This window comes from Poecile atricapillus, chromosome 25 (genome assembly GCF_030490865.1).
Source record: "Poecile atricapillus isolate bPoeAtr1 chromosome 25, bPoeAtr1.hap1, whole genome shotgun sequence".
Lineage (NCBI taxonomy): Eukaryota > Metazoa > Chordata > Aves > Passeriformes > Paridae > Poecile > Poecile atricapillus.
In genome coordinates this window covers 5571386-5598994 of record NC_081273.1, presented here as the reverse complement: position 1 = coordinate 5598994, position 27609 = coordinate 5571386, and the positions used below count along the sequence as shown (strand labels likewise).

Here is a 27609-nt window from a genome sequence, read left to right as displayed (position 1 = left end):
AACCACTACTAAAGTCCTTTTCAGGCATCTTCATCTCCTTAGCACCTCTCTTCAAAGGGGTAGAAAGGGAAGTCTGGATGACAGGAACTGAATTTCTAAAATTCATCTTCAAAAAGAACAGATCTGTAGCACAGATCACGAGACTCAGTCATGACCTGACCTATTTTCTGTGTTCCTTATGCCTGCTAAGACAAAAGTTTTATTAGCAGGGATCACAGTACACCTCAGCTGAGCTGGGGGGACATCCTTCTGTGGCTGTAGGTGGGAAAAATCAAATGAGCAGTCTGTGATGCAGGGTCACTGTCAAACTCCCCAGATCCCCCCTCATTTCCAAGCTCTGCTGTTTCCTGTTAGCTGGTTCTAATTAGCTCTGCCAGCTAAGGTGTTAATTTGGCTTGTCTGGCCAGGCACAGCCACCTCTGCACACAAGAACAAACCCCAGACACACACAGAGGTTTAAACAGCACGGATTAAAAAGCAGGAAGAGCATTTTCCACATGGCTTTCATGTGTGACGGGTCTTGGTGCTGGAAGGAAATCACAGCACCGCTGGTTCCTGAGCGTTTCTGGTGATTTCCCTTCATCCTTCGTGTTCCTCCTCTGCCTGGAGGCCTGGGGTGCAGCAGGACTGAGCAGCTGGGCTGCACAGAGGAGGTTCCAGCTCAGACTGGTGGCCTGGAAATCCATGAGGTTTTTGTTCAAATCCTAAAAGAATCAGCATTGAAAGGAAGTAAATGTAAAGTAGTAAGAATTTAGCCTGAAAGTGCAACTGAGGGAAATCTTTTTTACAGCACAGGGGGTTTGTCAGGCTCAGATCAGCAGCCAGAAATGGGAATTTTGAGTGAAAGCTCTCTGGGGATAAACTGCATGAGGTCAGCCAGACAAGAATACTTGAAATGCAAAACCACTCCCTGAGTGACCTGAAATACCTGTTCTGGGGTGGCACAGGAGCACAGCCCAGCAGGGGAGAATGACAGAAAACATCTCTGTCATCTCCAGGCACAAACATCATCGAGAAACTCCTCACATCCAACAGATTGTCCCAGTTCTGCACATGCAAAATTCACTCTCTGATGTTTCCCTGTAATCTGAAGCAGGTTGTTTCCAAAGGGCTGAAAAGGAAAACTCACATTTTCCCTGGCTAAATACAAGTTTGGAGTGGTTTCTGTAATTATTGGAACAGGGAGGTTGTGTGGTAAATATTTTCTCAGCACCCAACACCTCTCCAGGCCACTTACCCATCATTTAAAATTGACAGAATGATTCTCTCAAGGCCACAGGGACACAGTGCCTGGCACAGAGTTCACAAATCGTGGCTGTGGGTCTGTGTAGGAGCTCAGCTTTGCCCATTTCAAACCTCCCTGTGTCATTATCTGTGTGAAAGCTGTCCTGACACACTGTCCCTGCCCTGTGGGGCAGCTGTGGGCACACAAATGGAGCAGCTGACACCCAAGCCTGGCTGTTGTAGGTGTTACAGACCATAATTTCCTCCCTTCACAAGGGCACCGTACACATATGTGAGGCAGGGTAATTAATTTACCTTGTATCACCCTGCTGAGGAATTAGGGACCTTGTCTGCAATTACCTGACACCAAATGATGCTTCCACCACCTTTCCACTGCTTCTTTTCTCTTTTTCTTGTCTTTCTGTCTGTCTCTGCTTCTCCCCTTTGGGAATTCAAGCAGCACAGATATTGCCAAAGAATAAGAATTGCAGGTACAGGTAAAGGTGAGTTCAGAGGAGGCCACCAAATTGATTATAGGGCTGGAACTCCTCTGCTATGCGGAAAGGCTGAGAGAATTGGGATTGTTGAGCCTGGAAAAGAGATTTCAGGGTGTCCTAATTGTGGACTTGCAGTACCTGATGGGAGCCCCCAGGAAAGATGGAGAGGGACTATTCACAAAAAGCCTGGAGTGACAGGCCAAGGGGGAATGCCTCAAACCCGACAGACAGCAGGGTTAGATTGGACATTATTTAGAAATTTTACCCCGTGAGGGTGGTGAGGCTTGGGCACAGGCTGCCCAGAGAAGCTGGGAAGTGGCTGCAAGTGCTCGGGGATGGGGCTTGGAGCAACCTGACCTGGGGCAGTGAAAGGTGCCCCTGCACAAGATCAGCTTTAGAGTCCTTTCTAACCCGAACCATTCTGCGGTTCTGCGAGTCAACGATTCCTCGGCTTTTTTAACAGCCTCTTTTTTTTTTTTTTCTTTTTTTTTTTTTTTTTTTTTTTTTTCCTCTTTTGGAACGCAACACCCATTTCCTCCCCATTTCCTGCTGCTCGGCGGCCGGGAGAGCTCCCCGGCTCCCCGCTCCCAGCGCATCCTTCCCGGGGAGACCGCCACCTCCCCGGGACAGCGGCTGCCGAGGAGTCCCCGGGGGTGGCCGCGGGGACCCGACGCCACCAGCAGTGGCCGCTGGCCCGGCCGCACGTCATGAGCCAGCGCCGGTGGCCCTGAGCGCCCGCCGGGGGACATGTCCCCGCCCGGGGAGCTGCGGATCCGCCTCGTCCTGCTGCTCGGAGAGGGAAACTTCTCCTTCTCCGCGGCGCTGTGCGGGGCCCAGGGCACGCACGTGGTGGCCACTTGCTACGAGAGCGAGGAGGAGGCGGCCGGGAGAGGGGGAGCGGCGCGGAGCATCCGCCGGCTGCGGGACAGCGGTGGGTGCGCGCCGGGGACCGCGGGGACAGCCCGGGGACAGCCTGGGGACAGCCCGGGGACAGCCTGGGGACAGGCTGGGGACCACGGGGACAGCCCGGGGACAGCCTGGGGACCGCGGGGACAGCCCAGGGACAGCCGGGGACAGCCCAGGGTGGGCATGGAGCTGCTGTGAGCCCTTTGCTGTCGCCCTCCTGGCATCGCTGTCGCCCCGTTGTCGTCCAGAGTGGCATCACTGCCCCGCGGGTCCCCCTCCCGCTGCCGTGTCCCTTGGGAGCCCCTCGCCACTCCCATGCTCGGCTGTTTTCAGAAGTTTCTGCTGCCTGGAAAGAGAGCAAAGAGCACACCAGGACTTCCTGGTGTGTGCCCAATGCTCGAGGCAGCTCTCACCTACTTAAAAATTCCCTGGAGGATTTGCATTCCCACCTGTCTTTAAAAATTTCCTCCCTGATAACCATCGGAGCGTTGTTTTGCTTTTGCTTTTGCTGTTGCAGGAGCCGAGGTTGTGTTTTCCGTGGACTGCACCAAGCTGAAGGAGCACTTTTTACCGGGAAAACGGGAATTTGATCGTATTTATTTCAACTTCCCTCACTGCGGGAGAAAAGCTGGGGTGGTGAAGAACAGGCAGCTCCTTGCACGCTTTTTCCATAGGTGAGTGAACCAGGAATAATTCTGTGCGAATTATCGGCCGTGGCACGGCTTTCCAGCTGTGTTCCAGGTGTTTTTCCCGGCACTGGGAGATCCGGGGGTGTGCTAACAGGAATTTTCTGGTTGCTTGGCTTCCCTTCCAGCTGCTCAGAAGTGCTGGCACAGGAGGGAGAAGTCCATGTGGCCCTTTGCAATGGCCAGGGAGGGACTCCTGCGGATCAGCCCAGGAGGGAGTGGCACAACAGCTGGCAAATCGTGGCTGTGGCGGCAGCAGCTGGGTTCATCCTCAGCGACGTTCATCCCTTCAAAGCAGAGACCATCTGTGGATACAAATGCACAGGTTACAGGTAACCAGTTAAAACTGAAATTTCCATGTTTGTGCTCTTAAAATGCCCCAGCGCTAGAATATTCTTTTAGTGTCTTGTTGGCTGGAGAGGAACTGCTTTTAAATTTGCTTGAAATTTTCCTTGAAATTTTCCTTAAAATTTTCCTTAAAATAGCTGCAGTTCTTGTTCATCTCTAAGCAGAATAACCAAGATTAAAATGCAAGCTTCCTGCCAAAGCACCCTCTAAAAATAAGACTATCTGAGGATTTTAAAGGTCAAAAGCATCCATTTCAGAAGAAATATCAATCTCAGCCTAAAGACAGGAGGACTGGGGGCTGGTGCTGGCAGGGACCTCTGGCCATCATCTGGTCAGAGGCACATTAAATATCAGAAATTGTCAGTGACTTCACCCTGGTTTTGTGTATTTTCAGGAGTCAGGATAAATCCTTCTGTGTAGAGGGTGCTTTGAACCACGTTTTCACACGGGGCACAGCACCCCTGTGTTTCACACCCATGAGCTGCAAGACACAACTGGGGAGCCGAAAAGTTTCTTTTCAAGTGCCACAAGTCCTCGTGGATAAAATTAATAGGTGAGTTTTATAATTAGTTTCTCTTTGGCAGTAGCAGCTCTCCTGCTCTCAGTGGGAATGGGGTCAGATAAATGGATATGGTGACTGGGAAATCCTTTTTTACCAGCAAATTGCAGTTAATTCTTGATTGTAACCTGCAATCCACTGCCCTGAAAATGTGAAAAGCTTGGCTTGGTCAGGTAATTCCTGGCTTAAGAATGTTTTGGGTAAATTGCTCAAATAGTGGCCACAGGAAGGAAATCACAGACAGTGTCTGTAATTGGAACTTTTATTTTTCACAGGGGTTTCCTCGAAGTGAATTCGAGTCATCCAGTAAGAACAATAAAGGAGAAGCTCAGTGCAGGGCTCAGCCAAGCTTTTCCACTGCAGAACATCAGCTCCTGCCTTCCTCTGCTCCACCAAGGTCACCCCAATGGTGTTTGCCACTCCAACATCTTCTGGATCACTCTGAGCCCAGAGGAGGCTCCAAGCACTGAGAAAACATCTCAGGGACTGGAAAACACAGATTTGTTTTCCCATTTTGGCAAGGACACGGATAAGAATGTACAAGAAGGATGCTCAATTCCAAAGCAGTTTTATCTTAGGCCTTCCCTCCTGCCTCATGCTCAGGCAATAATAAAAAAAGGAGCTTTTTCTCCAGGGACACTTCAGGTTCTTTCCGGGCCGGTTTTCAGGAAATGTCGGATCACTCCCCACTCCATGCCTGTTTTCCATGAGATGCTCGTTGTGCTTGCAGTTCGCAGGGGCACAGAGAGCAGCTGTATCCAGATGTTGGTGGATAACATTAAAACCACCGTGAATTCTCTTCACCAGGGCATTTCTGGCATCAAACCCAACATCAGCCTGCAGGAAGCGACAAGCTGTGGAACTGAGCTAAGTGACTTTGCTGCTTTTGAATGGCAGCTTGGTGAAATTCAGCATTTCCTCTGTGTGGGGACAGACCCAGACCCCTCAGGCTCCTGTGTGGGGGTTATCAGGACAGCTCCTGATGAATTAAAGAGCCGTGAACTGGTTGTTGTCTCGGCCTCGATGAACCTGGACCTCCTGGCCATGCTGCTGTGTGGAATATCCGACTGGAGAATGCTCTGGACATCGGACCAGCGCTTCCTCAGGCAGTTTCCTGAGGGAGAGTTGAGGCTTTTCAAGAGTTTTTCCCTCTACCCACCTTCCTACGTGCACGATGTCAGCTTCTGGGTTCCTGACGGGGAGGAGTTTGATGAGGTGGCTTTTCACACCCTTGCCAGGAGGGTGTCTGGTGAAATGGTGGTTTCCATCCAGTTGAGGGACGATTTCCAGCAGCCAGGGACAGGACGGAGGAGCCTCTGCTACAGGGTGACTTTCCAGTCCTGTGACAGGGCCTTGGGCTGCCGGGAGGCAGCGGAGATGCAGCTGCACTTTCGGGAGGAAATACAGCAACACCTGGCTGTGACCCTGAGGTAGAACATCTCCCGAGGGGCTGCAGCAGCTCCTGTGCCAGTTCCTGACCTGGAAAATGTCACCTGCATGTCGCTGGAGCTAACAATGTGTTACTGCAGTGCCTGTCACAAGGGCGGGGTGGACTTGGAGCACCTTGGAGGGTTTCAGTGTGGGAGTTCTGTTAATGAGGACTGAGCACTCTCCTGTTCTCTGTGTGTGTAATGAAACCGCGTTTTGTGAAGTGGAGCCTTTCTTTTCTAGGGTCCTGTGAGGGTGGATTCGACCTCTTTACTAATGCAAATTCCCGCTGCTGTCCACCCTGAGCCTCCCCTCCTGTCAGGGAGTTGTGCAGAGCCAGAAGGGTCCCCTGAGCCTCCTTTTCTCCAGGCTGAGCCCCTTTTCCAGCTCCCTGAGCCGCTCCGGGGGCTCCAAACCCTTCCCAGCTCTGTTCCCTTCCCTGGACACGCTCCAGCCTCTCCATGTCCTTCCCGTGCTGTCCTTTCCGCATCTCCTGAGTGCAGGGGATACCAAATAAAGAACATTAAATGTGGCTGCGTTCCCCGTTCCTTCACTTTCCTGCCCAACACTGGGCGGGGATGGACCCTGGCTCGGACCCGGTGTGCGGGGCAGGGACCCGGTGGGTGATGGACCCGGGTGTGCGGGACAACGCTGTCCCTGTCGCTGTCCGTGTTCCGTGTCCCTGTCCCGTGTCCGTGTCTGTATCCCTGTCCCTGTCCGTGTCCCCTGTTCCGTGTCTGTGTCTCTGTTCCCTGCCCCTGTCTGTGTCCCGTGTCCACGTCCCGGTCCCTGTTCCGTGTCTCTGTCCCGTGTCCCGGTCCGTGTCTGTATCCCGGTCCCTGTCCCTGTTCCGTGTCCCTGTCCCTGTCCGTGTCTGTATCCCTGTCCCGGTCCGTCTCCCTGCTCCGTGTCCCTGTCCCTGTCCCTGTCCCGTGTCCCTGTTCCGTGTCCCTGTCCCGTGTCCATGTCCCTGTCCCTGTCCCCGTCCCTGTCCGTGTCTGTATCCCTGTCCCGGTCCCTCTCCCTGCTCCGTGTCCGTGTCCCTGTCCCTGTTCCCTGTTCCCCGTTCCCTGTTCCCTGTTCCCTGTTCCCTGTCCCTGTCCCTGTTCCCTGTCCCTGTCCCTGTCCCTGTCCCTGTCGCTGTCCCTGTCCGTGTCGCTGTGGCGCTCCCGAAGGCAGCGCTCTGCCCTCACCCGTGATGGCGGCGGTGGCTTCGGCGGCGCTGCCGCAGCTGCTCGGTGCGGGCGGCGGCGGCCGGGGGGCCCTGGCTGCCCGTACCCGGCATGGCCGCCAAGGGGGCCCGGCAGCGCCCGCGGGCGGGCGGCGGGGACGCGGCGGGGCGGCGGCCTGAGGGCAGCGAGGAGCCGCGGAACGAGTGGGTGCCGCCGGGGCCGGAGCGGGGACCGCCGGGGCTGCTGGGGCTATCGGGGCTACCGGGGCTGTTGGGGCTCTTTGGGCTATTGGGGCTATCGGGGCTATCGGGGCTGCCGGGCTTTACCCGGGCGGTCCGTGCAGCGGGGCCGGTGCTGCAGCATCCCCCTGCCCGCTCGCTTTGAGGATGCTGAGGCTGATGGTGTTTCCCTGGGAGGCTCAGGCATCCCCCCCGCCCTCACGCCACGCTCAGCCTTTCGCTCGCTGCCACCTTGTGAGCCTTGATCTTCCTGCTGCGTATTTGGATTTGATTTTATTTTATTTTTTCCCCCCCACTCCCCACTTTGGATTAGATCATCCGGGAGCAAAGCAGGGCACGTCTGGGCCCCTGAAGGATCAACAGCTTTCAAGTGTCTCATCTCGGCCAGGTTCTGTGCAGCTCTGCTGAGCAACATCTCGGATTGTGACGAGACCTTTAACTACTGGGAACCGGTGAGTGCCTTCCTGCCCTTGGGACTGGGAATTTGTACTTGGCCTGTGCAAATACCCATTTATTTAGGACCTTGTGCTCTCTGTTTCAATTTCCAGTCAGCTTGTGCAAATTCAGATTTATTTAAAAGCCTGTGCTGATCCCTCTGTTTAAATGAGAATTTTTTTGCGCTGGGATTCAGGGGCGGGGAGTGGAAAACTGTGTGCTGCATGTTAATTTATTTGGTTTTATTTGTTGCAGACACACTACCTCATTTATGGGAAGGGGTTTCAGACATGGGAGTACTCTCCAGCCTATGCCATCCGCTCCTATGCTTACCTGTGGCTCCATGCCTTGCCAGCCTGGTTCCATGCCAGGGTTCTGCAAACCAACAAGGTAAACCATGTGTGTGGAAGCTGCTTTTGTGAGGAGGAAATGTCCCTTTAGTGTGTGTGAAACAGCTTCCCTGTTTGGGGTTGAAATTGACTTCATGATTATAAAACACTGGTTTGTTGACAAACACTGACCTCCCTGTAAGGATTTCCAAGGGTTTGTGGGTTTCCCCTGATACTTTACAAGCCAATTTTGTGTCTTGTGCCTCATTCAGACTCTGGCTGTGTCTGCTAGGTTCTCATCTTCTATTTCCTGCGATGCTTCCTGGCCTTCCTGAGCTGCATTTGTGAACTCTACTTTTACAAGTGAGTGTCAGAGTCTGTCTGCAGGGGATGTCTGGGAGCAGTGTGAGTGACACACGCAGTTACTGCCACAAGAAAAGGGCTTTGAGGCTCGTGTGTAGATGAGAAAATACGTGTTCTTGTGATAACTCAGTGAGATGTTGGTCAGAATGCCACAATTAGGACAAAATTGTACTCCCAGATCTGCCACCCACACCTCTACTCCAGAATTTTGTTGACTCCACTCGTTTCCTCACTGCTGGCAGCAAGCAGGGGTGGGAGTATTGCAGACTGAGGAGAGTCTGGTGCTGTGTTTGCTTATCACAGTGAATTTGACTGGAACACATTGACTGCTGCTGTCTGTAATTTCTCTGCCAATGTTGTTTACATCCACTAAAATCAGTAGCCCTAACATGCAATTTTCTTGTCTAAACTGGATTTTTATTTTTACCTGCTGCCTCTCGGTTCCTGATTTTCAAACCACTACCTTGCATGACTTTTCTGTTTGCCAGTACTCTGGCTTGAGGAGATGAACTGTGGCTTTTTTATGCATGATGGGGTTTGGTGAGGGGTGAGGATTGATGCATGCAGCCCTGCAGCCACGAGCTCCTGAGAATTGCACAACTGGGAGAAGCCAGGCCCCATCCAGAGTTTGGCACTGGTGTAAGTCAGGGTCTGAAATCCCACAGAGGCAGCAGCTGGGTGTTGGGAATCCCCCTCCTCAGAGCTCTCAGGCTGCTCTGTGGATTGTTTTTGGTTCTGCATGCCTTGGGTGCTGCTGATTTGTGCCCTGAGGCTATTTTGTGGTACCTGTTTCTCTGCTGCTTCTCCAGGGCTGTGTGCAAGAAGTTTGGGCTGCACGTGAGCAGGCTGATGTTGGCTTTCCTGGTGCTCAGCACGGGGATGTTCTGTGCTTCTGCAGGTGAGTTGGCTTGGCACTGGCACTAACAGTGACCAAAGACAGGTCCTGAGAGAAGAAAATCACATCTCAGGGGTTCTCTTTTTTCTATTCTTACGACAGCATAAGCATTGATTCAAATTTTGTTCTCTGTGTTACAATTTCCAGGCCTGTTTCTGTTGCCACCTCCTGTTTTTTAATATTGCTGTGCCTTTTAAACAGGCTCTTGGCTTGCCTTCCTTGGACATCTTTTGTTCTAAGGAGGGAGGCTGATATTTTGGCAGTTTGCCTTTGTGTGCTGTCCCCTCTGGCTGGTTGTACCTGTTTTCCCAGCCACTGTAAGACAGGTGTGAAACACTTGCTGGGTGAAGTGTGGGCAGGCTGTGCTGACCTTTGTTCCCCTGGCATTGCAGCTTTCCTGCCCAGCAGTTTCTGCATGTACACCACGGTGATTGCCATGACGGGCTGGTACATGGACAGGACCTCGGTGGCAGTGCTGGGGGTGGCTGCTGGAGCCCTGCTGGGCTGGCCCTTCAGCGCAGCTCTGGGGTAAGGAGCACTTCCTTGCCCTTCCTCAGGTGGTTTTCACCTGGCTGGGGACAGTGTCGGGGTGGAGGAGAAAACCAGCAGCCAGCTTAGTCCAGGGTCATTGCTACAGGCTGCTTGGCTTTTGAATAGCTGAGGTTGGGAAGATTTCCTGGCATTAAACCTGGTAAAACCTGAGCTGGGTGATGAATCTGGAGTAGAAGCAGAGGCCAGTGGAGGTTCTTTCTCTTGCTTTGAAGGGGCAGCAGAACCTGCAGTGGGGTTCTCAGTCTCCAGCTGTCAGCTGCTCTCTCTTTCAGGCTCCCTATTGCCTTTGACTTGTTGATCCTGAAGAAGAGGTGGAAAAGTTTCCTGAACTGGTGTGTGGTGTCCTTGATCCTGTTTTTGGTGAGTGCCTGCAACACCACAAAGAGGGAATGGATGGCAGTAGAAGGGATGAGTTCCTTTAGGAAAATACTTGAACACAAATCTGCTTTCCTGCAGGTGCCCTTGGTGGTGGTGGACAGCTATTACTATGGGAAGCTGGTGGTGGCACCTCTCAACATCGTTTTGTACAATGTCTTCACCCCCCACGGCCCTGATCTCTACGGTGAGTTTGGGATAAGAAGGCAGGGAGGGAGCCGGAGGTTCTCTGGCTGCCGTGCCCTTGACTGGCAGTGATTTTTCTGCCCCAAAGCAAAAGCAGCCTGGCAGCTCCAAAGGCTGCAGCAGCTGTTTCTGGACACGGGATGGCTCTGTCGAGCTGGCAATGCGCTGCCCGATTCCTCCACGCTGGGAGTTGTGCTGCTTTTGTTCACTTTCCACTTCTGTGGAACTGCCAGGAGATGTCTCACTGTGCTCAAGTGGCCTGTGTGTGTGTTTGTCAGCTCGAGTCTTGTTCCTGGCTGCTGTTCCTCGCAGTCAGGCTGCGGAACTTTGGGAAAGTGAGGAATAGTGCAGAATTCATCCTTCTTTCTGTCCTTACCCTGCACTTCTAGAGCTGAACAGCAGGAAGTTAATTTCTATCAAGGCTTCAGAAGGGCTGGCAGAGACCACAGGATCCCTGCAGCACCTGTGTGCTGAGGCCAGAGGAGCTGTTCCAGGAGGGATTCAGCAGTGGTGAGGAGCAGCAAGGCTTTCTCTGGCAGCTGGCCTTGCTGGTTGCACGGAGGGGCTGTTTTGGGTGGTGCTGAGTGGTGATTTGTCACTTGTGCCGTGGCACAGCAGGACAGCAGCGGCTCTTGGCCTCTGCAGGAAGGCTCTGAAGTGTGGAGCTGGGAGTTTTCTGTAAGTAAACTCCAGGCTCTGATAGGTTTTGGCAGAGGTCTGTGCCTGACCTTTTCCACACTGGTGCATGAGTTGTTTCCAGAAGCCTCCGGGGACCAATCTGTCCTGAAGAGTTTTATTCACAGTGACATTCACACAACATCCTCGGGCTAGTAAAAGAGCCTGCCTGCAATTGCTCTTTAATGCAGCGTGGCCAGGACAACGCTGTGTGTTTAGAGAGCTTCAAAACACTGGGGAAAAATAACACTACCAGGGGAGATGAAAGGCTGGCCAATCCCTCTTGGCTTTGGAAGCTGGGATTTCCCAACGTTCACATGATGGGGACAGAGTCACCAACCCAGATCATCTCCAGTGTAAGCACCGCAGTATTTTGGAGACAAAGTTCAATTAATTTTTTTTTTCTTCTGTCTTTAGCAATACACTCCCTCTACATAAATATTGTCTGTGCAATTAATATTTCCCTGGAGTGATTAGGTTTCTGCAGCCAAGGGAAAATAGCTTGAAATAGAATAGAAATGAGTGGTGGTTTCTTGGGGGTGTTTTTGTGTACTTATATTCTAAGAAGTCACAATTTGTGACCAAAGTTTTGTCCCACTTTGGGAAGCTTTATTCAGCTTGGGTGGAATGTGCTGGAGCTGTTCATGTGACACCTTTCTCTGTGGAGCCCTGCCTCTTGAGCAGAGTGAGAATAAATGAAATGCAGCGAGCAGACTGTTCATTGTAGCAGCACTGAATCAGAACAAGGGCTGTGACTCATGACCAAATTATTGCAGCTTAGTTACTGCTTGCCAGCTGCAGTTCCTGCACTCAGACTTCAGCCCAGGGTGGGGCTCCTTGTCTTAAAACCTCTTCTGCAGCTCCCCTGCTCTGGCCTGAGCTGCCCTCACCGTTCCTGTGGTCAAGGTGCAGCGTGGCTGAATGGGATTCGCTCCCGAGGCCGAGTTCTGGAATTGCTCCCAGGGCCATTCTAGACCTCAGAGTTCAGAGCATTTTCTCACTCAGGGTCTGACAGTGCTTCCAGCTGCTTTTCCCCGTGGAACCACCACACCAGGAGCTGCCTGGGTGTTCTTTTCCCACTGCTTTCACCAGTCTCTCTCCCACATCCCACACCTGCCCAGCTCTGGGACGTGGATCCTTGCAGGAAGCTCCATCTCCTCTCCTGCTCTGGAAGCACATTCCCATTAACCTGAGCATGGAGAGCTGTCCAGTGTCCCTCCCCTCTTCAAAGATGATGTTCTGGGCCAGGGCTTCTCTCATGCAGTGGGGTCATTCCTTTTTGAGGCTGAGTTCACCTTGAACCCTGTGGATAACAGGAATAAAACCCCTTTTGCCCTGGAAGGCTTTGAGCCTGAGTGCCTCTGAATGGCTGCGTCACAGTGAGCCAGCCTGCTGCTTTTTGCCTGCTGTGCACTGTTCTCTCCTCTTTTTTCCCCCTTTCTATTTTTTTTTTAGCTTCTCTCAGAGAAGAAAATCCCTCATTGGAGAAGGAGAGGAGGCTCCAGTGCTTTTTTTTTTTTTTTATGGGCAATTCAGTCACACTGCAAAAAAATGTGAGCCAGCAGCCTTTTTTTTTTGTTAAAGCTGTGCTTCAGAGCAGCTGATCTGTTTATTAGCAGAATTATCTGGGCTGCATTTGGATCGTGGAGGAGTTGTGTTTCATCAAGTGTCCTTCACTTTTGACCCCCAAGCTGCCAAATAAGAATCCTGAGCAGAGAGAGGTGAATTCAGGGTGAATTCCCTTTGCTTTCCATCACAGCCAGAAAGGTGGCAGGATGGCCTCTGGAATTATCCTTTAAAGGTTTAGAACTTATTGATATCACTGCTGTTTGCTTTCAGTGCTAATAACTCAGGGTTTCCTCCAGAAACCCAAGCTGCTTGGCCAAGCAGTGACTCCAGTGCCATGTTTGTGACATTCCCAGTGCAGCTTCTCCCCTTTTTTTTTTTAGCTGGAGGAGCTGCAGAGGTTTCGGGTTTTCCTTGCTGCTTTTCAGTTGTCTGATTAATTTCAACACGGACCCAATCTAAGTGGCTCTGATTGCAGGAAATTGCTGTGGCATGTGACACATGTCACAACAGTGCAGTGATTAAAGCCCCCGCGTGTCATTTACTGGCTGATTGAGCTAATCACACTGAGAGAGTGGGAAATGTGTGGAGAGGAACTGGCACTCCTTATTGTTAAGGGCTTTAAGCATCCTGAATTAGGAGTCTAAATAAATGACAGTTGGACTGGAGTTTCTTTCAGTTTACATCCTCCAGAGCTTGCAGCCAGTTCCCAAGTGTGGAGGCAGAGCTGCCTCGCTCCTCTGTGTGAGAACAGGCTGAATTTGGGACATTTAAGGGTTGGGTTTTTACTTAAATATTTATTTAAAATGTTTATTTAAATAGTGCTGAGTCTAAGGAGGGACCAAAACCAGAATTTAGTGGCAGAGCCTTTGTTGGGGTGAAGTGGGATTACGAACCCCTTTCCCTCTTAATCCTTTTTGGCACATTTTCTGTTCCTGCCAGCCCAGAGTGAACATCCTCACTCCAGAGTTATATGGCATTTGTGTGGTTTTGTGTTACTCCTCTGCAGTTAGAAAGAAAGAATGAATTTGGGGTGAAGTTTCCCAGTTGGACGAGTTTCCACCCCTCCTTCCTTGCTGCCCTTCTGAATGTAAGGGTGAGCTCTGTGTCACAGGATTCTGGGAGTGCTCTGGGATTCGTGAGCAGCAGGTGAAATACTGACTGGTTTTCACCCCCAGTGAAAAAATAAGGAGAAAAATAATTTCTGAGCAGGAAGACAATGAAGTTTCTTGGGCTGGTGTGAGTGTGAGAATCTCTGGTGGGCTGTGTCAGGCAAAGAAGGACCAAAGCTGCTGTTTCATCCGTTCATGTTTGTGTTTCAAACCTCTTTTTTCCTTTTTTTTTCCTCATCCTGTAGGTACAGAGCCCTGGTACTTCTATTTCATCAATGGCTTTCTGAATTTCAACGTGGTTTTTGTGCTGGCCCTGCTTGTGCTGCCTCTGACCTGTCTGATGGAGTGTTTGCTGCAGAAATTCCGTGGTGAGTGCAGGGCAGTGAAACTGGGAGCAGTGAAAGCCTTTGGAGCACCAGGAAAGTTCCTGGAGCTCATGAGAGTCCAGGATTGTTCCTTTCCTCTACCTCAAGAGGAAAAATGTGTTAAAAAAGGCAAGCCTGACAAGGTGTGGGGTTCCTAAGCTTCATTCTGATATTTAATGTGTCAGGAATGGCTCAGTCACTAATCCTAAAGGGGGAAGAAGCTGTTCCCATCTTGTCTGCAGCTGGGAATGGGTAAAACCTTTTGGGATTGAAGCTGGTCTGTTTTGGGCACTGTGGATTTTTCAGCTGCCAGGACTGCCAGGCTCCCCGTGCTCTGGGAAGTGTCCCCATGGGTGTGGGTATACTGAGAGTTAAAAAAAAAAAGGAGGAACCAGAATATTCCCTACTTCTCACTGTGCTTTTTCTTGAATAAAATGACATCAGTTTGAGCACATGACACTTGTGACTCCAGAGGGGAAGTGTAAATTCTCCTCTGCTGTTCTCCTAAGGAAAATTCATCAAGGGTCAGCAGCAGCCTCCAGATTCATCAGTCCAGTCAGTGCTTTGCTTTCTCTGTTTTTTGGGTTTTTTTTACTGAATACAACAATTTGTAACACAGTCCTCCATGAAAATGTATATTAAGGGCTGTTTGCTTATATCTGTTCCTTGGCTGTGAGTGACAAACACTCAGAAAGCAGCAAAAGCTCCGTAGGAGCTCCTGTAAATGCAAAATTTCCTGCTGTTCACTTGGTGTTCTTGTAGTTAACAGCAGGATCGGCTCTGCCAAGAGCTTTGTTCTTATTGTCTGTGAAATGCCGTTGGCTTAATTGCTTAACTCTGCTGTTGGGAGTAGCAAGGGGGTAGGAAAGGGACTGAAAATTGTCAGGCAGCATAGAACCCTCCTCAGTGTGACTGAAATTCAGGGTAATTGTTGTTATTTTTGAATCAGTTATTTCCTCTGTTAAGCAGAAGGCGCCTGAGAGACCTCTCCTGGTGTTATTTTTGTAATGAGGCGATGAAGGTTGGGCAAACCTCAGGCTCTAAACAACCATTTGGGAGGGCAAGGGGAGATCCTGAGGAGGCTCTTTCTGATCTCTGTGTGTACAGTGCCCAGCAGGGAACGCAGCACTCCTGGCACTTCTGGATGGGTTTTGTGTCATCTTGGATCCAGTAACACTTATTTCCAGCTTTTGGGCTGTTGGAATGGTCAGTATTGTAGGAATCTGGAAGAATCCTCTGTGGAAAATGCCCTGCTGGCTGTTTGGATGTGTTACCTGGGTTTTAGCAGCAGGGATGCTCAGAACAGGGCGTGTTTGGGTCTCCCCAGTGGGCTTTGGGTGTGAGGGAGGATTGTGCAAGAGAAGGAATTCTTGCATTGCTCCTTTGCTGAGGTTTTGTTTCTTCCAGTTCAGAATCTGGGCCGTCCCTACTGGCTGACCCTGGCTCCCATGTACATCTGGATCCTGATTTTCTTCAGCCAGCCCCACAAGGAAGAGAGATTTCTCTTCCCCATCTATCCCCTCATCTGTCTCTCTGGTGCTGTGGCTCTCTCTGCTCTTCAGGTAAATTCTAGTTTTTAATAAATAGCTGAGAATATTTCCCAGCCATTATTTCAGGACAACTTTGGGTTGTTCTCCAATCCCAAGTGAGAATTCCTGCAGTTGTGGTGCTGCAGTGCCAACAGCACACAAAATCCAAGGGATTCCATGAGGGTTCAGTAACCTGCTGGTGGAATTGTGCCTCCTTGGCTGCTCAGCTTTAAGGGCAGGAATGTGAGTGTGTAGGAAGTGCATTTTGATGTGTTTTATCAGGAATCCCTCACTGGGTTGAGAAAAGGCAAAGGGATCTCGTTTAAATGTTGGGAATGAACATTTGGAAGAGCCAAAAAATGGATATTTAGTAAACATCACTTGAACCACTTCACAGAGCAAAGCACTAATACAGACTGATATAAACCTTCCCAAAGCTCAGAATTATTCATCTCCTGCTGTTAAAAAGAATCAGGAATGCAGCCAGGAGTCCCATTCCAGCTGTTTGGCCTCATCCTGCTGTTCCTCCTCTGTCCTGCACTGCTGGAATTCCTGCCCACCTCAGTCCCTCATCCTTCCCATGCTCAGATGCTGGATCCAGCTCTGGAATGTCACCACTTTTATGGCTCTGAATGAGAATTCCTCTGTGCTCTCAGAGCAATGTTAATTGGTTCTTATTTTAAATATGGCTTTAGGAAAGTTTTGTGTACATTTCTTGCGTATTTTTACCACTGTTTGATGACATTTTGCTCAGTGTGGAGCATCCAGCTGGGAATCTGGAACTGGCTGCCCAGCAGCAGGACAAGCTTGTCACTCTGCCCCTCCAAACCACGTGGATTTGGCTGTTATGAGAAAAATGCAAACAGGACAAGAGAAACAGAAAGCAGCTGAGGGCAGGGAGTGAATAACCACTCCTGCAGGACAGCAGGGAGGGAGCAAGCCAGGGACTGGATGTATTTCCTCCTGGCTATTCCCAGAAAGGCTTTTTAATTAAAAAAAAAAAAAATTTAAAAAAAATCCCTAAAGGGCTCTTTTTTATCAATTTTTCTTTTGTCAGTTTTTCTTCTCTCAGTTTTTCTTTTATGAGTTTCAGAGTGACCTGTGTTTAAAGCTGGATGCAGAGTGTGCTCTGTTCTTTTATCCACTTCAAAGCTGTGGTTTGTGCAGGCAGGGTAAACAACCAGAGGTCACTCTGGAAATCTGGGTCATGGAGCTTGTGTTAGGCAGGAATTCTGGAAAATCAGGTGAGTCTGTGCAGGGAACTTCTGCAGAGCTGTCTGGAAGGGACACTTGCCCCTGGTTCACCTGGGAACAGCAAAGCTGAAAACTTCTTGAAATACCACAAATTACCACTTAAATATGACTAAACCCTATGAGTTTCTCTGTATTTTTATGGCTCTAAATTAAAAAAAAAGCCCAAAGATCTGGTGGGGGATGCGCTGTTGTTAGGCTTTTATGAAAAAATGAGAATTTTGCTGAACAGATCAGAGTTGAAGTAACTTCATATTGTCTCTTTTTTTTTTTAATCTCTTCCCTGAGAAATGTTACCACTTCATCTTCCAGCGCTACCGCCTGGAACACTACACAGTGTCCTCCAACTGGCTGGCCCTGGGGACTGTCTTCCTCTTTGGCCTTTTGTCACTCTCACGCTCTGTTGCCTTATTCAAAGGTTGGTATTTCAGATTTGCCCTCTGCTCTCCTGGCTCTTGGGCTCAGGGCCTGCAAAAAGTTGTGCTGCTTTGCCTGTAGAAATCAGGAACCTCGAGAAGTTTGGGTGTTGTTGCTGCAGGGGAAGGAATAAGTTCATTAATTAATTATTAGTTAATACATTTGTCCATATATGTGTGTGAATGGACCACCAGAATTGCATCACTTCAAAATCCTCTTCACTGATCTAAAACCTGACTGGTGTTAAAGCAGATGCTTCAGTTTTGAAATGGATAATCCCACTTGGAAAAGCATTTTCCTGTGTAAAACATGAACTAGGCGCACGAGATGGATTGGACATTCCTGGAATCAGAGCCTTCCCACCTCATCAGTGTTTTTGTTGGGGTTTTAGTGGCCATTGACAGCCAGGACAGGGGAATGTGAATAAAATTATTAGGAAGAGGAGAAACTTTGAATCAACCACCTCTTAGCACAGACCAGTTCATTTATTCAGTGAGCTACCAGTTAAAACATTATGCATGAAGCCGTTTTTGCAGGCTTTAATGAAATACCCCTCTTACTTTAATTATGATTTCCTGCCTTCCACAGGTTACCACGGGCCCCTGGACCTGTACCCGGAATTCCACAGGATTGCCACTGACCCCAGCATCCACACGGTGCCAGAGGGGAGGCCAGTCCATGTCTGTGTGGGGAAGGAGTGGCACAGGTTCCCCAGCAGCTTCCTGCTGCCAGACAAGTGAGTGCTTCCACGGAAAAGCTGGATAACGAGGGGCACAATAATCCACTTGGGGAACCTGGCTCTGTGTTGTCACCAGCAGAGTGTTAAAATATCCAAATAAAGGATTTGGGAGGTTTTTGGTTGGCCACAAGTTCCTGGCAATCTGTGGTGTGCCTGTGCCCACCCTGGGATCGATGTCCTTGGTTCTGGTTTTGATGCTGTGCACACAGAATGTTCTCCCTGTTCCCTGCAGCTGGCAGCTCCAGTTTATCCTGTCAGAATTCCGGGGCCAGCTGCCCAAACCCTTTGCCAAGGGGCCCATGGCCACCAGGATCATTCCCACGGACATGAACGACCAGAACAAGGAGGAGCCATCTCGATACGTAAGGATTTATTCCCGGTTCCTTTCCCTTAGCTCGCTGGGTAATTTAAATTAATGCAATGCCTCTGAGTGGATCTCCCCATTTCTGTTTCCTGGGGAGTTCCAAACCAAAAATGGTCCCTCTGCAGCACTTGGAAATCTCCCCAATCTTGTGAGTGGCTTCTGTTTGCCTTTCATCTGCCAGCTTGAAGACATAATGATAATAAAAGAAGCAGCAGAAGTAAGAACTCCTAATTTTTGCAGTTTGGGGTTTAGTGTAGTGTGTTCATGTGGCCACAGGAATGAGTAATTTGAAGTCCCCCACAGAAAATATTTGTCACTGAGCAGGAATTGAATTTATTTATTTTTAAATATAAAACTATTCATCATGTTTTCAACTGAGGAGGAGGAACTTAATTTGGAAGTTAATTGCATTAGTGGGAATCTGCTAAGATAATGTATATTGGTATTACTGATTTATTTCCTGGTTGAACTGAACAAAACCAGTGCACAAATAGGAATGTTTTAAAACTATTGCTAGCTAGCATGTTTAAAAATTACTAACAGGTTAAATCTTGGCAGTCTTCTGGGTTAAAACTCCTATTTTGAGACTTATTATGCAGTTACTGGAAATGGGAAGGAGGCGTGTTCCCACCTGAGAGGAGCTGTCTGCTGCAGTGCATTTAATTTATGAAATCTTTAACTGGGGCTTATTTTTAGCACAGACAGCTGGCTGCTACACAGCCTGTGACTAACAGAGCAAAACACACTTTTGTTTCATGCTTGTTCCTTAATGTCACCCTACAACTTTGTTATTTCTCCTGCAAGCTCAAGGGCTTAGGACTTCAGGAATTAAACAGGGGGTTAAAACCCTTACTTTTGACCTGCTAATTGCACCAAGAGATCAAGATCTTTCCCCAGATTTAGTGAGTGCAAGCACACTCAGATTTTTAAAAAAAAACCAAACAAGCAGAAGAATAATTATCGAGAACTGGACAGGGACTATGAGAGGGAATAAATCTAAATTTAAAGGGGAGAAAACCAACGGTTCAGGAGGATTATCTGAGCCGTGGATAAAACCAATTCATGGCGTAGATCTCACTGTTTCAGGTGTAAGTGTCTATTACTGCTCTGCTTGGAGATGGAAGAGGGAAGCTCCGTGTTCCTGTTGCTATGAGACACTGGGGAAAGAGTGATTTGATCTTGTTTTGCAATCTCTCTTTCCTTAATCACATTGAGCAGCACTTACCTTGCACTTGCCCGGTTGGGGAGGTGCATTTGGCTCTGAAAGTGCTAAGAAAGAGATAAGGAATATTATTTCTTACCAAGAGAGATCCAAGCAGGACCAGCAGATGAGGCCTGGAAGCTGTTAACAGCAGCTGCCTTCAGGGGAAGGGCTTTTTGAGCACTTTCTCTTCACTTCTCGCAGCGTGCAGACCCCATGGCAGCAGCAGATGTGCCCTTAGCTCCAGCCCTGTGCTGTTCCCACTCCTGTCAGTCAGGATGGGATCAATTTAGCTCTCCTCCACTTGGCAGAGCAGTGGCATCAAATAAAGAAAGAGTGGGAGGAGGAAAAGGAAAGGGGAGCAGAAGAGGAGAGGATGTAATTTAGAAATCCCTCACAAGACTCATTCCTTTCTTTCATTTCAAGGCCTGTGCATCCAAGTCTTGTGTAAATCCCCAAATCAATGCAGAGGTGCCACGTTGGCCCTCAGAGCAGGAGAATTATTATCCCTGGCTTCACTAACTTGTGAGAATACAGGGGAAACATGACTTGCAGCTGGAATTTGAAGTCCCAGCCCTTTTAGGGCAGCATTTAGGATGAGACAAGTGAGATCCTTGAGGCAGCAAATTGTCTTTCTCTGAATGATTCTACATCACATCCAGACAAACTTGGTTAGTGGTTTGGGAGTCCTTCTGCTAATGAGCCAGAACCTCTCCCAGGGCCTGGAATGTTCCTCTCACACAGAGCAAGAAGCGGATTCAGCATCCTCAGCTGCGTTTCCTGTGGTGTAATTTCATTTGCCACTCAGTTGTGATGCCACGGAGCCATCTGCTATCCACCTCATTAAATTGTTTCCAGCCCTAAATTGTTACATTAAGCCCCAAAGGTGCTTCAGAAAAGGGATCTCGAGCATGGCCAAGGAAGTTGGCAGTAAAATTCTGTGGGAGAGTAACTGAAATCCCTCAAGGAAGAGTTTGAGGGAGTAAGACGGGATAAGAATTCCCATCAGGAAGGAGGAGGTTTCACAATGTGCTGTCCTGGATTCCCCCACAAAGGTTGTGCTTGAAAACATTCAGATCACATTACCTGTGTCCTGCACAAAGCATTTCACCTCCTGCTAGAGGGGAACAACACCCTCTTTGCACTGCTGTAGAGAGACACAACCAAAACCACGGGGAATAAACCCCAGCAATGTCTCTTCCTGCAGATTGACATCTCCAAGTGCCACTACCTGGTGGACTTGGACACAGCAACGGAGAGCCCGAGGGAGCCCAGGTACTCCTCCAACAGAGAAGAGTGGCTGACCATTGCCTACAAACCATTCCTTGATGTTTCCAGGTAGGATTTGCACTTTGCAGAGGGAGGGATGGGGCTGGCTGTGATTTCTGTTGGCAGAAGTGAACAGGGAGGAGAGATCCATGGGCAAATGCCAGCTTGAAATCCAGCAAAGTGGAGCCTTTGTCAAACTCCTGCTTGCAAAATTTATGACCCAAGTTGCTTTAGAGGGTGAAACTCTGTGAGGAGTATTTTTATAAAGAAATAAACAAATTCTTTATAAAGCTCCCTGCTGAAGCAATGGTTTCTGGGGTTCTTTTCCAAAGAAATGAGGTGGATGTCACCTCCTCTCAGGAGACTTTTCACTCTTTTTTTTTTTTTTTTGTCCCAGCCAAATTCAAGACAGGTATAAATCATCAGAGGGGATGAGCTCTGAAGAATTCTGTGAAAGCTGGCAGTGAGAGGAGGCAGTCAGCAGGGCCAGGCCTTTATTAGGCACCAGAAAATCCATGGAAGAGATCCCTGCTGGAATCTTCTGCAGTGGTTGTGCTGCTCACTGAGCACCTTGCTGGCCAGGAATCTCTGTGGGAAGCAGAGATTGGGATTTGCTCTGTCAGGGAGTGGGATTGGGGCTGTCAAACCAGGAATGTTGTTCCCAACATTGCTGCAAATCCAGGAACCCTCAGCTGCACAGGGGATCTGGTTTAGTCCTTCAGAGCTCTGGTCATGAAGGCATCACCCCAGGACAGAGGGTGGAAAAACCTCTGAGAAAAGCTGACCCAGAGCCCTCCTGTTTTCCAATTGCTTCCTGGGCCCTGCAGGGAGCAGGGCTGGGAAGAGCAGGGGGAAGGAGTGATAAGGTTTGAGCAGCTCCCAGGACAGCTCTGGTGTTCCCAGCTTCCTTGGTAAAGTCTTCCCTGAACTGCATTTCCAGAACCTGCTGCTACATTTGGGCAGGGGGAAGGAGGTGGCCAATGAGTTTTATTAATGAGGCATCACAGGCACCCTTTGTGCAGAGGATTTGCCCTTAAATGTGCATTTCTGCTTTAAAGCCACTTTTGTGGGCTCTCAGAGCTGCTTTATCTTTGGAGCTGAGTGGAGGTTTCGGGTTTGCAGCTCAGTGGTGGCAGAGCAAGGGGTGAAAAAACAACCCCAAACCCATCGAGCACCTCCCCAGCTCTTGTTGTGTGAAAATAAATGAAATAAATGGAATAAATGAAATAAATGGAATAAATGACCCCAGCAGCTCAGTTCAGTCCTGCTGCACTGGAGGCTTCTGGGGCTCACTGTGAGTCTCCCATTGACGTCAGCAAGTGCAAATGTAAATCTCAGCTGGCTCTGATAAATGGTGCTGCTAATTGAATTAGAGAGCACTCCAAGCCACCAGCTAATTATGCTCCTCAGGAAGCTGCTTTGCCAAGGTCCATTTAATTCTATATTGGCTGAGCGCTCCGAATCTGGCACAGAAAAGGGGAAATATATCACAGCTCCCCTCTGAGGAGCACATATTTTTCAGCTCTTTAGGGCTGAGCTGTGTGCTTGCTCCAAACACTTGGGTTTTCCATCAAAAAATAATAAAATTCTCAGTGCAGAATTAATGATTGGGTCACCTTGTTGGAGCATAGCGTTACCCTGGTTTGATAAGAGGCTGTCTTGTTCCCTTCAATGGCGTTTTCCTCGAGTTGTTTTCCATATTTTTGTTTGTGAAGTAGCTGAATTACTCCTGAAATGTGTGTGTTGGTAGAGAGTTTAACTCCCAGAGGAAGAGCAAACGTCAGAGGGTTTTCAGAGAGCTTTGATCATGAGCTTTGTGTGGCTGGGAGGCTCTGGGACCTGCCCAGGTGGCTCTGGGACCTGTCCAGGTGGCAGAGCTCAGCTTCTTCCTGCCATTCCCTGCTTTTCTCCCTTCTCCTGCCTCTCTCCAAGCTCTGCTGTCACCAAACTCGGGGTACCAAATGCAGTTTGGGAGGGATCTCTCAGCACTGCAGGTATCCCAAGTGCTGCCATTCCGTGTTAGTCTGGGAATTTGGGAAGTGGGGGTTGGAACATCTTCAGCAGCTTCCTCTGGCACTACTGGAACAGTTTTTGAGCTGTTTTGCCTGAAATTCGGGCAGATACACCCTTAGCTCCATGGATCATGTGGTTCCAGCTCTGGAAAGCGGGAGCTGCTCTGTCCTGGAGCAGTGGCTCCTTCAGAACCCAAAAAAGCCTGGAGAAGCAGCCCCCTGCTCTCCCAGCTCCTGCTGCTGGGAGCCGAGTGCTGATTAAGGCTCCGCACACTCCGTCTCTGGGGGACAAATTTAGCAGCAAATGCAAATAGAACATTAAATATATTCCTTGTCATCTGTCACCCAGCCCCTTCCATGTGCCATCTGCTGTCTGAGGTGGCTGAGCTGACAGAGGGGTGACAGGAGGTGAAGGCTCCCTCTCTCTCTCTGAGCTGGGAGGGAGCAGGAGCTGCCTGATCCCAGCTGAGCCCGGGCTGTGCAGGAGCCTCGGGAGCCTCTGGGGAGATGCAGCTCCCACTGGCAGTTCCTGCCTTTGTTTTCCAGCTACGTTTTTGAAAGATCTCCAGTGCAGGCAAACAAAACACAATTCGTCTTTCTGCTGAAAAAGAAAATCAATTTGCTTGAATTGGATGTGCAGAGCAGCAGAGCTGGGAGCTGAAGTGACCAGCATGTGCCATCCCTGACCACTCAGCAGCCCGAATCTGAGTGCTGCTGCTGCTGCTTTTCCAAGCTTTCTGTGACTGGGGTTGCACTTGTGGCTGGCAAGGCTTGATATTTTCCCATCCAGTTGGTTTTAAAGACACGAAGCAAAACTCTTTCAATGAGTTGCTCAAATGTTTGAAGCTTCACAAAGCTCAGAGCTGCTGCTGGAGGATGTTTTATTTGTCCACTTCACACTGAAGCCTGGACTGTACTGTCAGTGAGAGAATTCCTTCATTCAGAGAGCTCAGCTCCAGCAATTAGCAACCCAATCAAAGGTGCTAATTTCACCCAGACATCATTAAGCCCTCGGTGCTCCACTGGTCCAGTTTCTGCAAGGCTGTGAGATGCCAGCTCCCAGCACTGGCAGGACACGGAGTGAGTGTGGGTTTTAGGGCTGCCCAGCCCTGTGTAATTCAATATTTCCACTGCAGATCGGCTCCAGAGCCAGACTTCAAAATGCCAGTGCCCGTCAAAGCTGCTTTTTGTGTCTCAGAGGGGCGTGGGGGGAAAGACAGTCAGAAAGATGGGATGGAAAAAGGAGATTCCAGGAGGGAATCGCAGCCTTTCACCTTCCCAGTGACCTGGAGGCCAGGGCTGTGTGACCCTGGGACTGAGCAATTAAAGTTTCTTTCAATAATTACAATTTCAATAATTCCCTGCCCTCTCTCCCCCTCAGTCCTGCTGGGAAGGGTTGGTGGGCTGGCACCAGTGAGGAGAGAATTGGGCACTCAATTCAATCAACTCAATCAAGGGAGATTTGCTTTTCCTTTCTGCCTTTCCAGGTCCTCCCGGCTGCTGCGGGCGTTCTACATCCCCCTGCTCTCGGAGCAGCACACGCGCTACGCCAACTACACCATCCTGAAATCCCGCAGGAGGCAGGCCAGGAAAAAAATGGGAGGCTAGGAACACACCTGGGCCGGCAAAAAAACCCCACCCAAAGCATCTGCTGGCGCTCTTGGACAGCTGCCTGAGCCACGTTCAGCTCCCTGTGTGAAGGATGGTGCTGGGAGGATTCCCTGAGGAGCTCTGGCAGCCTCTGCTCCTCTGCCTGGAGCCATTGGAAAATCCAGCAGCCATCTATGGATGCTGTGTTATCCCTGCTGTTCCCTGTGCTCTTCTCTCTGACGCCAGAGGAGAGAAAAATGGAAAATAAAACAGGGGGGGTGGCACCGTGAGGTTCTGCTCCAGGCTGGGAAAATCCAGCTCAAATTCTCAATGTGTCTCCCCCACCCACCCCTCCACTGTCCTCACCTGCTCAAGCTCTGCTGTCTTTCACCCAGGGAAATTTTTTTCAGGTAACAAAGCTTAGGAATTTTCTTTTTCCAAGGGGAAAAGGAGGAAAATCACCTGGCTGACAATGAACTGGAATGCACTGAGTCTCAAGGAATGAAACATCTTGCAGAGGAACAGCCAAAGCTGCTCTGTCCAGGAGACATTTCCAGGGATAAACCCGTGCTTTTGGGAAGAAAAAACCAAACTGAGACAATTATGTGTTTAATGGGATCAGAGTGTTTGTGTTGTCTGTGAAGCCAAGTGTTTGTTTGCTATTTATAATGATTTTTTTCAAGATCCTTGGAATTCTGGACTTCAGCATCTTAAAACTTCTGGAATCATCCAGAGAGGAGAAGGATGAATCCATTTTTCTTTTTGCAGTTCTGTTTCCCAGAATAGCCAGGATGTGTTACGTGGGTCCAACATGCCTCAGAGCAGCGCTGTGCTTGTTCTATCTCCATTTTTAAATGTGCAGCATCACCAGCTGGATGGAGGGAGCTGTTTTCACTCACATCCCTGGAGTTCTGTGGGGATATGGGGTGGAGGGGAAGTTCTGCACCTGCTCCATGGTGTGACTGTGCCTGGGTTGGTCTGAGCAGGGAGATCAGGGAGCAGATTTGGATGTCTGGGATCCAGGAAAGCTCTGGGGGTCCAGGTGGTGGGTGCAGGTCTCAGCAGGGTGGGAAGGCTGTGATCCAACCTGACCCTGCTGGGACAGAGCAGGAGGAGCTGGATGAGCAGCAGGGCTGGGCTGAACTGTAGGACCAACCTCAAACACAGGAGTAGTTTCTGAATCCCAGCATTGCATTAAGGAGGTTTTTAATGCTTGTGCTACAGCCCTGCTGGAGCCTGGATGGTCACACCATGGAGAATCCCATTGCTCCCCACTCCCTGGAGCAGCAGGTGGACGCTGAGGCTCTAAATTCAGATTTAAAGTGTTGTCTGAGTCGTGCCATCCTTAGGGAAACGCAAGGCTCACCTTCCCAAGCGTCAGCTGTGGAGCTCTGAGGTTTTCAAGGCACGGGAGGGGAGGGCAGAGCTGACAGCAGGGTTCTGTGTCTGTGTTCATCTCCCCCTCCCTCCCTCCCTGCAACCAGCTCTGCCCTCAGTAAAGCTCACACAGGGCTCTCTGGTGCTGCTAAATCCAAACCAAAACTCCTGCCCTGCTTGCTGCCTCTTCCCTTGATCAAATAAAGCACCAGGTGCAGCTGGAGCAGCGCCTGCAGCCCCTCTGTGAGTGTCCCCTGTCCCAGCCCTGGCCTCGTGTTTGTGTGAGCACAGTGCAGTAAACACCCATTGGAAACCACTCTGCCTGCTCCACCTTTCTTCCCACCTGGGTTCCTGTTCTGGAGCGCTGCTTGGGAGCTGATGACTTGGCAATAATTAGGAGTTATGGATGTTTTCCAGAGGGATCCAGCAGGTGTTTGTTCCTGGGAATAAACACAGGTGCAGTGCTGTCCCTCAGTGTCCTGCAGCTCTGTGGATTCTGCCGGGGAGGTGAATGCCTGGGGGAGTGTTAAACATGACACATGACAGATGAAACCGGCTGCAAACACCTTTTCACACAGAGGTTGGAGGTTCTCTGTGTCCCACCCGGCTCCTGTGGTGTCCCACAGTGGCGTTGGTGCAACCCTTGTCCAGCCTGGAGCGAGTACAGAGGAATTCTGTGTTGAAACGAGCTGGTTGGAAAGGCTCTGAGTGAGCAGCAGGGTGGGGAGCTGCTCCCTGAAATTATCCAGCCTCAGAACAGCCTGTCCAGGTGCTGCCCAGCCCTGTTCTCTCCTTTGCACAAAGACCAGGCTGTTTGGACCTTTCCTGTTTTGCATCCTCCCCTCGGCGCTGCCCGGGGAGGCTCCAACACTTTGAGTCAGCAAGGAGCAGCTCCAGGGCCTCTGGATGTGGGGTTGGTGGTGGATTCACACTGCCAGCTCGGGTTTGGGACCTGCCCCGTGGTCAAGGCATGGCAGAGTTGTGGTTTCACCTCGGTTTTGGGCGCAGGTGGCGTTTCCACATCCCTAGATGCAGCAGGTGCAGCCCTTCCCTGCCTCACAGAGAGTCCCTGGGGCTCCAGCTGTGACAATCCAGAGGCTCAGAGCAAGGAGTGCAATTCCCAGCCTCTGGGGCTCCTTCCCTTCACAGCTTCCTGGGAATCTGCTCTTGGGACAGGAGCTTTCCAGCAGCTCTGTGCAGTTCTGGCTGAATCACACCATAACCGAGCCCAAACCCTATTATTAGACTCTGGAAACTGCTGCCTTAGAGACAGGTTTGCTTATAAATACCCATAATTTTCTCTCTGGCTCTCCGGATTCTCTCTCTCTTTCTCCGGATTCTTTCTCTCTGGATTTCTGCTTGGCCAGAACCTGCCTGTCCTGCTGTTGGGTCTTCTCCCCACCTTCCAGCCCCCCAAATTCCAGCTGTGGGGGTGAGACACCCACCCCAGTGTCAGCAGGATGGCAAATCCCAGCTGTTCTTGTGATCCTCCAGCTCTCCTCTCCCTGCCCAGCCTCCTCTGCAGGCTCTGCTCGGTGGTGGCTGCGCTTTTTAGCCCCTTCCTTTTCAGCCTGGTGGGGACTTTACCGGGTTTAACCCCACTCGTGGCTGGGAAGCGCTGCTCCAGCTCTTCCTCGGGCTCCCGGGAGAGGGCTCCGTGCTCCGGAGAACCGGGAGGAGCCGGGGATCCAGGGGTGAAAGTCCCGGGACTTGGGGCTTTGGCTGCGGGTGGAACTTGGGGTTCTGGGATGGAAGCTGCAGGCTCCCCTGTGCTGCCCTGACGGAGGAGATGCTGACCTTGGTCCCTCTTGCTGCCACAGTGACCTGTCCCTGCTGCTGTGACAGCTCTGGGGGTTCAGTCTGAGGTGTTCCAGGGGGTTTTGCAGCATCCCCTCCATGGCTGGAGCCTCCCTCCCTTTATGTCCCTGGGGGAGTCTCCAGCCCGCGA

At 50.3% G+C, this 27609-nt stretch overlaps 2 protein-coding genes across 3 annotated transcripts; both read left to right on the top strand.

The window, feature by feature from the left end:
• The first annotated feature begins 2332 nt into the window (after positions 1–2332).
• Positions 2333–6180, top strand: FDXACB1 (ferredoxin-fold anticodon binding domain containing 1). The gene is made up of 5 exons (XM_058857143.1): positions 2333–2652; positions 3145–3301; positions 3442–3645; positions 4056–4214; positions 4496–6180. The coding sequence occupies exons 1-5, from the start codon at positions 2469–2471 to the stop codon at positions 5652–5654; spliced, it is 1863 nt and encodes a 620-aa protein (XP_058713126.1). The 5' UTR covers positions 2333–2468; the 3' UTR covers positions 5655–6180.
• Positions 6181–6854: 674 nt separating this feature from the next.
• On the top strand, positions 6855–25884 carry ALG9 (ALG9 alpha-1,2-mannosyltransferase). 2 transcript variants are annotated; one of them, XM_058856998.1, is made up of 15 exons: positions 6855–7023; positions 7373–7511; positions 7750–7884; positions 8116–8186; positions 8996–9084; positions 9474–9609; positions 9906–9993; positions 10090–10195; positions 13793–13915; positions 15320–15474; positions 16981–17110; positions 17698–17845; positions 18081–18210; positions 20621–20751; positions 24182–25884. In XM_058856998.1, the coding sequence occupies exons 1-15, from the start codon at positions 6932–6934 to the stop codon at positions 24300–24302; spliced, it is 1794 nt and encodes a 597-aa protein (XP_058712981.1). In that variant the 5' UTR covers positions 6855–6931; the 3' UTR covers positions 24303–25884. The 2 variants fall into 2 exon arrangements, with proteins under 2 accessions (XP_058712981.1, XP_058712982.1); XM_058856999.1 differs by having other exon boundaries at positions 6856–7023; positions 17005–17110.
• The last annotated feature ends 1725 nt before the right edge of the window (positions 25885–27609 follow it).

Coding starts and splice junctions, on each gene's coding strand:
- FDXACB1 (XM_058857143.1), top strand. CDS start 2,469: ATGTCCCCGCCCGGGGAGCTGCGGATCCGCCTCGTCCTGCTGCTCGGA. Junction 3,302..3,441: donor CTTGCACGCTTTTTCCATAG/GTGAGTGAACCA, acceptor CTTCCCTTCCAG/CTGCTCAGAAGTGCTGGCAC. Junction 4,215..4,495: donor CTCGTGGATAAAATTAATAG/GTGAGTTTTATA, acceptor TATTTTTCACAG/GGGTTTCCTCGAAGTGAATT.
- ALG9 (XM_058856998.1), top strand. CDS start 6,932: ATGGCCGCCAAGGGGGCCCGGCAGCGCCCGCGGGCGGGCGGCGGGGAC. Junction 17,846..18,080: donor AGCTTCCTGCTGCCAGACAA/GTGAGTGCTTCC, acceptor TGTTCCCTGCAG/CTGGCAGCTCCAGTTTATCC. Junction 18,211..20,620: donor AGGAGGAGCCATCTCGATAC/GTAAGGATTTAT, acceptor CTCTTCCTGCAG/ATTGACATCTCCAAGTGCCA.